Source organism: Erpetoichthys calabaricus, chromosome 14 (genome assembly GCF_900747795.2).
Source record: "Erpetoichthys calabaricus chromosome 14, fErpCal1.3, whole genome shotgun sequence".
NCBI lineage: Eukaryota > Metazoa > Chordata > Cladistia > Polypteriformes > Polypteridae > Erpetoichthys > Erpetoichthys calabaricus.
In genome coordinates, this window is record NC_041407.2 from 94,802,043 (window position 1) to 94,816,818 (window position 14,776).

The 14,776-nt window shown below is 38.8% G+C and overlaps 1 protein-coding gene across 5 annotated transcripts in view; it reads left to right on the forward strand.

Annotated features, from left to right (window-relative positions):
- Nucleotides 1-810: 810 nt before the first annotated feature.
- krt222 (keratin 222) overlaps nucleotides 811-14,776 on the forward strand; it is a 30,510-nt gene continuing 16,544 nt past the window's right edge. The window contains exons 1-4 of one of the 5 annotated variants that reach the window (XM_028819246.2): nucleotides 811-897; nucleotides 3,837-4,074; nucleotides 5,082-5,164; nucleotides 13,161-13,317. In XM_028819246.2, coding sequence (XP_028675079.2) covers nucleotides 857-897; nucleotides 3,837-4,074; nucleotides 5,082-5,164; nucleotides 13,161-13,317 — 519 coding nt within the window. In that variant the 5' untranslated portion in view covers nucleotides 811-856. Of the gene's footprint in view, nucleotides 898-2,385; nucleotides 2,527-3,836; nucleotides 4,075-5,081; nucleotides 5,165-13,160; nucleotides 13,318-14,776 lie in introns of those variants that run through there. The other 4 variants (XM_028819249.2, XM_028819248.2, XM_028819247.2 and 1 more) reach the window with 4 other exon arrangements.

A 14,776-nucleotide genomic window follows, 5' to 3' on the forward strand; every position in this document is an offset into this window, starting at 1 on the left:
GAATGCCAGCAACCAAGGTTTCCCAGCAGAACACTGCCCAGAGCAACACACTGCCTTCTTCCGTAGGGCACTCTGCTGCCATCTCTTCCCCAGGTAAACAATATACATGCACCCAGCCATCCACATGATCTAAACAAAAACATGATTCATCAGACCAGGCCACCTTCTTCTATTCTTCCATGGTTCAGCTCTGATGCTCACATGCCCATTGTTGGTGCTCTTGGCAATAAATGGGCACTCTGACCAGTCTGCAGCTATGCAGCCCTATACACAGCAAGCTGCTATGCACTGTATGTTCTGACACCTTTCTTTCATGGCAGCATGAAGTTCTTCAGTATTTTCTGCTACAGTAGCTGCTCTGTAGGATTGAACCAGACAGGTTAGCCTTCACTTCCCACACATATAAATGAGACCTGGATGTCCACGACCATGATGCTGTTTCATCGGTTGTCCTTCCTTGGACCACTTTTGTTAGGTTCTAACCATTGCATATCAGAACACCCCACAAGACTGGGCATTTTAGAGATACTCTGAACCTGTCGTCTAGCCATCATAATTTGGCCTTGTCAGAGTCACTCAGATCCTTTGTAGCTGATTGGTGTAATTCACAATAACAACAGAGTGCTCTCCGGTGTCTCTGAGAGATGAGACAGTATCTTGAATTGTGGTAGCAAAAAAGCTGGAAGAGGAAATACTCACTCAGGTATGGCTTTGCAGGGGAACAATCCTCAAGTGGCAGACAGCATGGAAAGAATGATGCAATGTATGCTATGCCTGATGGGAACTTTCTGCTTCCTAGAGTTCCAGAGAACTGCAGCCTGGCAGCTGCTGCTTACAGGTGACATATAGCCTGTAAATGATGGACTGCCACTTCTCTCATTTGACAATCTGCCCGAGGTGAGAACAGGAACCTTATTTTCTGCATTTCTTTCATTAGTCGCTTGCTAAAATTAGGGTTGTCTGAGCACTGATGTAGCAATGTAGCCTGGACAGCCCAGTCACTGTTTGGGCCTTGAGTCGAATTAGTGTGTTGTAAGATCCACGTGCCTCTACTCAGGTGTATTACAGCTGCAGTTATCCCAGTCCTGTTTACTAAGAGCAGTTAGTCAAGCATAATGGCCTGCAGGTGGATTGGACATGCGATCGGTTTATTAAACCTGATAGACAGCATTCCCGAGAACCACTGCTTTCAGCCCATGCTAGTGGAACCCAGGTGTAAGACTTGGGACCTTTTCTGTAAAGATTTAGCGAAACTAAAAGGCAAGCTCAGCTGTTTGCAGCCTTTACACTGTAAGTATCTGAAAAAAAATGTCTTTTGTTGTTTCTTGAAAGTCACTCATAGTGACCTGTAAAATTATTGCTACTTGTGTTAACTTTTGGCAGGGACCTTGACTGATAAGAAGACTGGACAGAAGATTGAACGCAGTATCACCGTATGAGCAATGGTGTTTTTTAGGTACAGCTAGTAGTGACATTGATCAACCACTACATAGCTAAACAGAACTGGTGAAGTGATTTTAGCAATGCTTTGTAAGGATCTGGTTCATTAGCAGTCACTCCTCAATCTTCTTTTTGATTGCCGTATCTGTATTTTCTTAGTAGCCTAATTAATCCATTATCATGTTGCTGTGGGACAGTATAGGAAATCGTGGGTCAACTTTGGCATTTACTTACCCCGAAAAACATTTGTATGGTATATTACAGGACAAGCTAAGGTCTGAGGGTCATTAATCATAAACCGTTCTGGAACGTGAGCAGTGTTAAGGGGGGGGGGGCGGGGGGGTTGGGGGCACAGGTACAGCACTTAGAGAGCACTTTGGGCACCTCTTTTGGCTGATAGAGTCTATCAGTTCTGATGTGAGCCTGTCAGCGAGCTTCAGATGTGGACCCTGACCTTAGGTCGGCTCACAGAGCCAGGGGATGGTATGACGTACAGGTTGCCTCTGGCCACGTGGAGTAAGGTGGAGCTGGAGCAACATGTATGACCAGGCAAAGGATCAAAACAGTTGGGAGCACGTGGAACAGCAGTACATCTAAATGGTGTGGCCGTGGTTGCCACTGAAGAAGCCTAAGGTCCCTTTTGTTAGGCCACTCACAAGTATTTCGTGTAAAGTGGCTAATTCAATTCCTTTGACGCTCACACACATCAGGTCATTACAGTATACTGTATAGTGCAGGAACTTAACAAAGAATATCAGTGAAGCCTTTATGTATCTAAAGCGCAATATGTAGTTTACAGATACACACCCATTCTTCTTGTATATGCTGTGAGTGTTGGGCTGGGCAGTTGGCTATCTTGATTCTGTTTTGTAATTTATGCTGAAGTTCAGAGAGGGAGACTTGCAGTCACTGGGATTGGCTGTCTTTTTCTATGCCCCCCTCCACCCGCCACATTCCTCCACCCCTGTTAATAATATTGTGATAAGAACAGTGTGTGTAAATTGCATGCTAGACTACAGAGAGAATATCAAAATCCAGCAACTAGTAAGTGGTGGAATTGTTAACTGGCACAAATTTCTTCTCATAGTAAGTGCTTTAAAAAGAAACTGGCCACGTAGGCAATAGCTGGGGTTGGCAAATACTAGTGATGTGGCACAGGGAAAAAGAGTGAGTATGGCCTGCAGATGTTCTTCATGTGATAACAATGAAGCAAACCAAGATTTTGCATTCTTTTTATTTTTTTCTCTAGGGCCTGTTTGTGGTTTTGCAGTTTTTATTTTCAGCATGTAATACTGGCATGTGTGTGGCCTTTTCTTCTTCTTATTTTGTTTTGTTTAACAGAGGGTCAAGATGGAAAATTGATTTACAAATTGTAACATTTACTGTAAGAGTTCATTGATTCTCTGAAAAGGTTGATACGCTTCACTTGCTGAGTATGGGCTGTATCAGGCTGCATTCTGTCACACAGCTTTTGTCAAGCTCTCCTCTTCTCTATATATCCGACCCTGCTCTTTGCCGTGTCTGTGGGCAAGCTTCAAAAAATGGGTTGTCCCCTCATAATTTTCTGATAAAAGTTCTCTAAAACTGTCATCTCCAATTCGTATTTAACTGAAAGATGCATTCTGAGAGCTCTTCTACTTAGTCATACTTGTATTTAACATTTTTTGCAATGATGTACTGTATGTTCATTTCTGTTTTGCTTTAATTTTGCCTGCTATATGTTTTGACCTTTGACATTTTTTTTCTTTAAATCACTCTTGTTTTTTCTTTAGGTAATTTTTAATTTTCAAATTTAATTTTGGTCTTGGCAAGATTTGATAATATGTACTCATATTCTGACTACCAGAAATGCATTAATAAATCCTCCTTCAATAAATGACTTGACATATAAAATTATTAAATTCCAATTCAAAAGCTGAACCTGTAGCAACACATGTACACTGAAAAAAATGCTATAGATGTCAGATTGATCAGGCAAGGCAACAAGATGGATATGTTGCCAAATTGTTCCAAGGGACACATACAGTACTTATTACTGAAAAGAGCAAAGCCAAGGGTTCATTCTTTGGAAAAAAGCATCCTTTCATCTCAGGTGACTGCCAATGTTTTGAACAGCTAGAGAAGTGATGTTGTATGTAAGAGGTTCATTGTACCCTCCGTGCATATAGAAACCTGAGGATATCAGTTTTTTAGTGGTGTCTCTTCCAAAATAGCAGAGGGCATGTTATCAAAAGAATGTTTGGATAGTGCTGGCCACCTAGGAGCCATAAACAGCACCTCCAAATTCTAAACTTGCCCTTGGAGTTTAACATTGGGATCTGAGGAATCAGTTGGTGCAAAGTAGAGTATAGAGTGGGTCAGCTACCTAAACTTTATTGATATTTTGTCTTCCCTAGCAGTGCGAGAATGAGAAAAGCAGTCAGTACCACAAATGAGCCCCAGCCATCCGATACTCAGGAAACCATGAGGAATCTAAACCTGAGGTTGGCGGATTTCCTTCAGAAAATCCATGACCTACAAGAGAACAATGAGAGGCTGGAGAGGCAAATTTTTGAATGGTTGGAGAATGCCACATACCAGAAGCACCAGGACTGGTCCAGGGCAGAAGGACAATTGGATGAAATGAGGACTGAAGTAAGTTCAGAGGAGGTTGTACATCTGACAGTGAACTCCTGATATTACACATTATTATGGAATTTTTGGCATTAGTACAAGAATCCATTTGAAGTGTCTGTAGATCTGAAAGGAAAAGACCTCACAGCAGGTATCTTCTCTCTTGGGCTTTTCCAAAGAAACATATCCCTGATTCTGCCATTTCTTCTTCACACCTGTAGGTCCAAAGCTGTCTTAGACACAATGAAATGATATCAAAAAATGTTAGTGCACTCCTTGAAGTTAAAGAGAGAAGCTGAAATCTGGAATGTGGTGCAAAAGAAAACCACAATAGGCTTAAAAACGTTCACCCTCAACTTCCTTCTTAAATGCAGTAAGTAAAGTGTGATGGCACAAAAACAAGAAATTGATGAGCAAGTGCTTCGGGCACCTTCCTGTGCCTTCCTCACTTGCTGGTCCATTCTGATTCCATGTTGGTGTTAGTTTGGAGCTAAACACCCAGGAGATAAGATGGGGTGATGTTACTAGAAATCAGAAGCAGGCCCAAAGGAAGTGATAAACAGCAAGTTTGCAGTGTCACCTGAATACCCTACCCTGTGTCATCTCTAAATTGACCCTGTACACATGACAGTGCAATGATCACATTTTATTGTCATCTTACTGGGTGAGCACCAAACCAAAATTTAATTTGTAAGAATGTGAACTTTATTTAGTTTTTTTATGCTTGTTACTCACAAAATCGTTTGAAGCATAAACACCAAAACCACAAAACTAAAAGGAAAGAAAAGTAAGGACATTGCTTGTCCTGTTGGGGGTGATGTACTTATTAGGCTCATTTTGTCAACATGATTTCATAGTGCATTACTCAGAACCAAAGGGCGAGTGTTATTAATCTGATAGACCGGCCTTAGTAACTCATCCTGTTAGTACTCTCAAACATCTCAACATTTGTTCTCATCCTCCTGAAGCACTGAGACAAGCCCTTAGCCTTTGAAATTTCTAATTTTTGATTGTCTTCTCACTTAAAGGTTCACAGAGCAAGGCGAGAGTACACAGTCCTATGTTTGAAGTGTGATGAGGCACAAATGGAGGCGATGCATTTCAAGTCCAGGTGTGTGGCATTAAAAAGACACAAGGATGCTTTCTTTATAAGTACTTGAACCATAATGGGATGAAGACTCATGTGGCGGTTACAGACAGAAGTGGGGGAAGCAGAGGTATAGGTATAATATATTTAATGTGGTAGAGAATTATGTTGTGGGGCCATATTGACATAAACACTTGTGCAAATATGGAGGGAACTCCATGATGCTATTTATTCCACCTAATTTCTTTCCCAGAATTACAGTACGGCATGTTTTTTTTATGTGTATATGGTAAATGAGTTGATAAAGGTCAACTAAACGTTATTTCCCAACACTTGTTCTTAGATTGATCCTTGATTACATCCTAATGTTATTTGCTGTGATTATTTGTCCATTAATAAGGACACATTTGACTGGATATGCATATTTTTTACAATTGCACTGTAGTAATTTGAATGATGAAAACAGACTAATGCATTTGAGATTTTACAGACATAATAGGTTTTTGTAGCTATAATTTGGTATTTTAGTTAAAAAGTGGGATTCATTCCTCACACCACTTCCTGTCCCTGTTCCTTATTTATTTAGTAATTGAGTCTTTTAAGAGGTTTGTCTCCCTAAAATGCTTTTGCACTACAATTTGACCGAAGAGAAACATAAAATATGAAGTGATGGCTTGGTTGTTCAGTTACTGTATTTATTTATTATTTCTTTAGTGTTTCCTATTTACTAAGGAACTCACAGTAAATTTTCCTTTTCCAGTAAAAGCAAGTGAATCCTTTTAAACTAAAGTGTTCTTTGAAAGAACTGAAAAAAAGCAAAAACAACTTATTGAGTTTGTGGACTACATATAATATCAGATAACAAATAATATACTGTAGTTCACAAAAAAGTCTGTTTATGTCTTAGAAGCAAAAAATAAAGAGGTTCTTCATTATGAGTCAAATTTAGGAGACACATCTAACAGACGCAAAGAAACTGTATTATGTATTTGTAGATCTGGGAGGGTGTTAAGAGGTGTAGTAGGTTAATCTTTAAGGAAGTCAAAGGTAGTTCGATTGTTAGTGTCAAGTTCAAGTTTCAATTTTTTGACATGCTCCATAATTATAATTGGACTACTTTTTAAAAACTCTCAAAAAGGAAAACAGTATTTGACCTGATGCAACAGCATCTTCTACCAGAGCAAGTGATGTCTGAATTCCTTAGTAATGCTGACCTATTTGTTGTGAAAAAGTGATGTGTTTAATGGCTGTGAGATTATAACCTGAGATATCATCCTACTAAAATATTATGTTAGCAGTAATTCTATTCTCAATTATCTTAATCATGGTTGCAATGCTAATATAAATTTTTAAGTCATCTTTAATGTGTTTTCTTTGCCATATATTTAATGTTTTAGCCATATGTGAGATCATCAGAAAAGTGTTTTCCATGATATTAATATATACTAGGGGGCTCTGCCCCCTCCGCTTGCTTTGTTCGCCCACTCCCTAGTTTGGTTTACCGGATAAACAATTTAAAGAGATTGTTATTTTCATGAGAATTGTTACATATGCATTATTTTCATTTTTACTTTAAAACTTTTGCAAAAACAATATTTGTCCTTTATTTCCTGCCCTGGGCGTGGTTAAATCTCTTTCTCGCAGGACTTATAATGCTGCTCGCGTTGTGAAGGGGGGAGTCTGAATGCACGCTAAAGAGATGCGGTCGGTTCAGCTGCTGTCTTGCTGCTGCTGCTGGCGAGCTGCATGTTGTGCTTGTCTCGCTTTGCGTCAATCACTTAAAAGCCTGTACAGTTGCTGTCCTTTTTCCACTTTGGGTCTCTGCCGCAAGCGTTCTGGAGGGAGATTGGTGTGAGGGCTGAACGCACACTAAGGAGAAGCGCTCGGATCATCTGCTGGCTTGCTGCTGCTGGCAAGCTGCGTGTTCTGCTTGTCGTTGTTTTAAGAGCTGGGAGCACCTGAAGTTTGTCTGCCAAAAGCATTCCAACAACTGCAAGGTTACCTGTCAGTGAACTTGTTTTAAATTGTTTGTAAGAAGGGCGTGACGTGCAAAAGTCACCATCTCACGGGTTTTGCTACCTAAGGTTGTAATGTCTAGTCTTGCGTGTCATCAATGTGTTTCTCCGAGATGATCTGGTCTCAATCGCTTCACTCAACCCCCCCGGAGGCGCGCTACGCTCCTGCCACTTCGCGTCTCTCCCGCTCGCATTGTGAAGGGCGGGAGCTGAACGTATGCTAAGCAGAAGTGGACGGGTCAGCTACTGGCTTTGTGCTGCTTCTGCCAAGATGCCTATTCTGCTTGTCGCTCTGCGCGTCGATCATTTAAAAGCCTGTACAGCAGCTGTCCTTCTGTGTCACTGCCTTGTCTTGTGTGACGTTAAAATGTCTCTCACAGGATGTCAAATTGTCTCCTGAGAAAATCAAGTGTTGTCTCCCTGGTCTCCCTGCCAAGATTTTTTTTTTATAATATAGAGACAAAAGAAAGAATGATGGTGGTGATGGCAAGTGGGGATAAAGAATGTTCTAAGATGAGGTGTAGCTTCACTAAGGATGTCTTTATTATAATGATGGAGGTGGTGATCAGAAAGGTACATGATGAACTGTCCTAAGAGCTCTTGTATGTTGATGAGTTCAGACTGGTGGATAACTGACTATGGTTGCAAGGATGAAATGTTTATAAAATGATTTCCTGTCTCTGATGTGTAACAAGCGGGGACAACAAAAAAATATATGTAAGGTGTATGTGGAGTTTTTGTGGCATAAGTATGTGCGACTTGGCAAATCAAGTAGGATCAGAAAGAAAGTTTTGAAAGGATGAAAATGATCAGGTGAATGTGCAAAGTTTCACCATGGGGAGAAAAAGATAAATATATTGTTCAAAAAGATGGGTATAGGTTATAATTCATTTAGACTGGAGAAGCATATCCAGATGTAAATGTTAGGATGGAATGCTAGAGGGTTAAAAAGGTACAACATACTGGAGATAGAGACCAAAAGGTAAGCTAAAATACAGCAGATATGAATGATAGTGATGGTGTATGATAAGAACAGTTCCCATTCTTCAGTAGGCCGAATGTCATGAAAAATGCAGGAAAGGAATATGGAGCATAATTAGCCAAGCAAGGTAAATACAGATGACAGCTGTTAAACGGCTGTGTTACATTCAGCAGTAAAGTGAAGGACTCATAACCTCACTCTTAATCAATACTTAATTTACCTATTTTGGAACAAAGCCATATTGATAGAAACACACACCCCTGCTTAGCTATTTAAAGATAATTACAATTGTCCAAATGCGATAGCCATTAGTGCTTCTGCTAAGTAGCCTTTTTGTTGATTCAGTACGGGTTTCACTCTCCAAAATCTGCTGTCAGCTCTGTATACATATACTTGTCAGTTTTGGAGTTGCACTGATTCAAGAATACTTTCTGTTCACCTCCCATGTGAAATAGTACATAGTTAATTTTTCCCACAAAGGATTAAAACAACTTAAATGTCTTAACTACTCAAATTATTATTTAATGAAATAGATTATTAAGAACAAAAAAAAAAAAGAAAAAGAAAAATAGCATAGCTGTCTAGTAGCAATGATACCAGTGTATGGGATATTATAGGTAAGGGATAATTAACTGAGGGCATAGCAGACTTCTAAACTTACATAAACTCACAGTAGGTGCAGTGATCAAACTAAAATGCATGGACATAAAATAAATTATTTGACATGATTGACAACTAAAAAGAAAGATTTAAATATCAGTGATAACAGATTAAATTAGATTAGCTGCCATTTAATGGGTAGGAGAATCAGGAGAGAAATCTGATACTAGGCCTGTGTTAGAATTTCTTTTTATCCATCCATCCATTTTCCAACCCGCTGAATCCGAACACAGGGTCACGGGGGTCTGCTGGAGCCAATCCCAGCCAACACAGGGCACAAGGCAGGAACCAATCCTAGGCAGGGTGCCAACCCACCGCAGGACACACACAAACACACCAAGCACACACTAGGGCCAATTTAGAATCGCCAATCCACCTAACCTGCATGTGTTTGGACTGTGGGAGGAAACCAGAGCACCCGGAGGAAACCCACGCAAACACGGGGAGAACATGCAAACTCCACGCAGGGAGGACCCAGGAAGCGAAACCAGGTCTCCTAACTGCGAGGCAGCAGTGCTACCACTTCGCCACCATGCCGCCCATTTCTTTTTATGCTTTTTGATATAATTTAAATCAGAACTGCAGTTATAAAATTTGCTGAGAACTGATGGCACTGATGGCGTGGAAAACAAACGTTATTCAGCAAGTCATTGACAATGTGCAAAACAGGACAAATGCTAATGTAGTCCTACAAATATGGTTCTGTACTATATATCTATATAGGGGAATATGAGGTAGGAGGTGCTGATCTAAGAAGTATTGATTCAATAGTCTTATCCTTTTTGCAAAGTAGGAAAGCAATTAAAACTCACTACAAAGCTGGAAGCAACCTTGCTTAGGGTCAATGACTCATTTAGGTATGTATATCTAATAAATCTCAGATGCAGAAATGTTCTTTGAAAAGAAAATAGACGATTTAAAGAAAAGAAGATTATACTTTATATGTGGGTGTGCATTGCTAGGGCCTCAATTGTATGATACTATTGTGTACTTAAGTCACAATATGGCAATGCTGTGATTCTTTAAATGTTTGGCAATGTGGCAAGTATTGCTATTCATTTTTGTGATAAATTGCAATTTGTTCCCTTTTTCAGCTGAGGTTAAAGTAGAAATCATATCCTAAAAGGCAAAAGTGTCACTTTGTTCTACCTAAACTCTTGAGTCAATGTCAATTGTCTTTTTAATATTGGAATGGATTTCAACTATGTTAACATTCTCCAAAATAAGACTTGGAATATTCAGATAAAGGAACGCTATAAATATCTTTTTATGTTATTTACCCCATGTACTTTATAGAGGTGTCCTAGAAATGCAAGAAAAAGTTCATGATGTAAAAGTGCAACTGCAAACAATGTGAAAAACATCCATGGGAAACAGAAAAAAAAATCATTTGTGTCACATAGTCAACACGTCAGCCATCCAGTTTTATGGCACAAAACCCGCAGAACACATTCTTTTCTACCTCTAATTTGCATACATAAAATTTGTAAAAAAAAAACTGTGGTTAATATTCATTTCCATTAACATATTCTGGAGATTGTTATAAATGTAACAAATGTTAATTTTTTCAAAGATATTCACAACCACAACTAAAGATTTCAAGAAAGGAATTATGTGTTGAAGTTAGTCTGATAACCGTATCTCAAAAGATGACTTGGTTATCAGCGCTCCAAGCAGTCTAGATATGGCAATAAAGATGTACTGAAGTCACACCTGCATCAAATGAGCAGTTGAAGGAAATCCCCCCCCAGCACCACCACCCAGACATTGGGAGTGAGGACTGCAAAGGATGGAAAAACGCCAAATTCTCATTCATTTCCAGGGAGGCATATGTGTTGGCAAGCCTTTAACAAGCAGCAAAATGGGATCAAGATGGCAAATGCTGTTGACTTGCACCAACTTCTGCCAGACCAATGTGACCATTCTCAGACCCACATGGAGACATTGCTAGTCCATTACAAGGGACTGTCATGCATACTTCTACACTCTTACATACACAGGGCCACTTTTAACCTAATTGTCACATTTTTTGGGAATATGAAAGAAAAATCCAGGAAAATATGATATTTGAACCCAGGACACCTGGTAAATGAGGAAACTACTGTGTCACCAAATGTTATATTATCCATCCATCCATCCATCCATCCATCCATTATCCAACCTGCTATATCCTAACTACAGGGTTATGAGGGTCTGCTGGAGCCAATCCCAACCAACACAGGGCGCAAGGCAGGAAACAAACCCCGGGCAGGGCGCCAGCCCACCGCACATATATTATATAAACTAATAAATAAACAAAGTGTTCACCCATGTTTGTATAGACAAACTCAAATAAACAAACAAACAAACAAACTCTGCAACATTTGTGTCTAGTACTTTCTTTATATTTAGAATGGTTATTGAAATTAACGGTGTCACTGCAAGGAGATAAACATTTAAAATTACCTTTAAAGCACCCAGTGATCTTATAAATAGCAGGCAACTACAATATGTAACTATGCCTTAGGTTCTATTTAAAGCCTATAGCCAGCAAAGAGAAGTAGCCTCTTATACCATGAACTATAGACAATTTACTCCCAATATTGATTCCAGTTTTGTTTGTGCATATCTGAATTGGTCTGCACTATGTAAGAGATAAGCACCAGTCTATAATACAAAACTATAAGTGCAATGAAAGAGAATTGAAGTTTTGATGTAATTGAACATGGCACTTGTTAAGAATCTATACTCACTCAGAGTAATGCCAAGGAGATATGGATATCTCAAAATGGTGTATTTTTTTTGTAAATGCACACACAATGGAGGACACAAAATATAAACAAAAACAAACCAAGAAGAAACCCCTGCTCTTTGTTTGGGCCTGCCTATACATCATTGTTTTCCTGTCCTTTTTTCAGCTTCCCTACTTACTTACTGTACCTACAAACACAGCAAAAACATTTACTCTTTTTCTCTTTCTCTTTCACTCTCTCTGTTCTACTAGCAGGTCTTTATCCCACCTCATTTTCAAATTATGGAACATATCAATACAAAAGCCTGACAACAACAACAGTAGACCATGTACTCCATCAAGCTTATTCCGTTAATTGATACCTATTGTGTCCCAATATTTCTTCTAGATACCTTTAAAAAGCTGTCAAAGATGAATCACTAGTTTGAAAAGGCTTTTAAAGTTACTGCTGGGACAGTTTCTGGGCCAAAACCCAGAAACCCATCAATAGTCAAGGGTGGTCACCTCCTTGGCAATTGAGATGCGGTATCATTATAGTAATTAGAAGCCTGCAGTATTCCTGCATGACTAAGCCCCATGTATAAGCCCTTAAACAGCAAAGCTCTTAGGTAGCCTCCCAGTTGTGGGCAGCAATGTCTAACCTTTTCCAGAATTGATACCACTTTTGGTGTCCACTAGGACAGAGGAACTGTATTGCCTTCTTGTCAGTCCCCAAAGCTTCTCTCACTGGCATGGGACTAGGAACCCTTGGTATATGACTGATCTTCACAGTACTGTCTAAGAATATGCTTTCAGCACTCATCACTGTAAAAATGCATACAACCACCTAGCAACTCTCACTTGTCTCACTGACAAATAAAGATGTTCTTCAATCATAAGTGTGCATGTCTCCCTGGTTTTTTAGCCCCTGCTGAGTCTACTCCCATTCCATGCCACTCTACATGCCCATCAAGCATGACTGAAGACTAAGCGGTAGTGAAATAAAGCTCACAAACTGTACACAGGAAAATCAAAAATTCATGAAAGTTATAAAATTTTATATAAGTATAGGAATAGGATGGAAAATATGGGAAAAATTAGTGAATTATATCAACATGTGTTTACATGTATACATTCAAACACATAATTTCATTCATTTATTTACACGTAGCTACACATGAACACATCAGTGTCCGCACCCACACTTGATTGTGCTGCTGTTCCTTTGTGGGAAGTGAATCTCACTTTAACTTTGTTTCTAATCATTAAATACGTTGCAAATAGAGCCCCACAACAGATAGATTTTGATGTTTTTGGCATTTCTGATTCCTTACTGTACCTAAATCATATTTAAATAGAATCATTTACAATATGAAGATATTCTCACACTTTCTTCTTTTCAGTAGTAATTTATAGTGTCTGAAAAATGTTCTCACTTTGTTAGAGTTTATTGCATTTTATTACATTCCTTACAGTGCAAAATGTTTAACTTTGTAATGTCAAACTGATATTAGACAGTTATAAAATTCTTATTGACACTTGTTTGGACAACTATGTTCCTGCACTGATAGCATAATCTGCCCTCATGAGTATGTATATACAGAAGTACATTTTGTGTTCCCCATTTGTCACACTGCCAATCTCTAACTACAGGTATGCCGTTGAGATGTCCTGGAATCAACAGTTACAGGACCGTATCTCTGCTCTCCGTGAGATGAAGAAGCATCTGGAACAACAGAACAAAGTACTGGAAAGGGAAGTTGCTACAAAAAGAACAGAAATACAAGATGTGAAGCAGATTCACAAAGAGGTATTAGAGGAACAAAAGAGAAGAGTGGCAGGCCATAGCACTAACTGTGATACCACAAGGGTCAAAGCAACACAATTATTCTTTGAGAATAATAGCCAAGGGCCTGTTTTTGGACTATGAGTCAAGAAAACGTTCACAAAACATGTGAAGCAGTTGTGTGTGTATTACGATATGAGTTCACGTCAGCATGCTGCATCATTTATAGCTGGAGCTTCTTTTCTGAAATAGTGATTTGTCGTCTCCACTTTGTCTAAATGGTATATCATGAATCTGATCTTCACATCTCTTTCTATTTCATTTGAATTCAATGTTATTTTAAATTCCATTATTGTCAAAGCTTTGAAAGTACTGAAGTACAGAATACAGTAGATACGGTGTCAGGATGATTTTGCAAAATATTTAGTCACAAATATTTATTTCCAGAAGAAACAAAGGTACTCAGTGGTACTGACTTCTAGAGAAAACTTTAACAAAAAGGATGGACAGATTATGTTTAAGCAGCAAAATCCCTATAGATGAACCTGCAAAGAATATTGAGTTTTCAGAGTAAGTTTATAGGGTCATTATTGGCACATGTAGACAGCACAGTGAAATTCTTACTTAATGTATATCAATGTAAAACTTTACATTAAGCTAAGATAACTATTTATGTAATTATACAATGGGAGAAAAGAGCCAGACGTTATAACTCATAAAAGAGTTTCGGAAGTTTTACTGGAGTTAACTCGGTCCTCAAACAGACAGTGTAGAGTACTGACTGAAAAGAGTAATAGGTTGTTGGGTTATATAGTGGTCATGATGCATGGAGTCTTAGTCAAAAGCTGGTATGCTTGAGTTCAAATCTGGAATACTAGAGAATATTTGTTTGTACCGTGTAACATGAGATTATATCTGAAGAATAAACAATGCAGCCAATCTGCAGCTAAATAATTTTGTTGATTGAAAAGGAATTAGTTCATTTTGTTGTTTGATTGAGTTGCATGTCTGTATTGTAATAATAAGTGTAACAAACTGATCTGGCTATAAAATTAATAGCCACTCAGAATATCTGATGTGAATATTTAGTGATATCTAAAGGTACAGTATATAACACTAGGCAGGACTGTGGTCAAAAGCAGGCAGAGTGAAAAAACGGGATAAACTCTATCAATACTTGAAATGTGCAAATCAAAACTGAAAACCACTAACAGGTTCTGAGTGAGAGTTCTAGGTGCATACCCCTGCTGCCAATGGATTAATAAATGAAGAGAAATAAATATGAGGTAAAAGTAGTTTCTGGTACTGTAAAATATTGACTTTGTGTGTCCCTAGCATTTTCAGACTGAGATTTCAAGTTGCAGTTCTGTCATAGCAGTGCTCTGGGTTTGACTTAGAAGAATTTAGGAATTTTAGTGATGAACCTGGAAAAGAGTATACCTCTAAACTCTGTGTATATGGCATATGTCAAGGTAAAGCATAT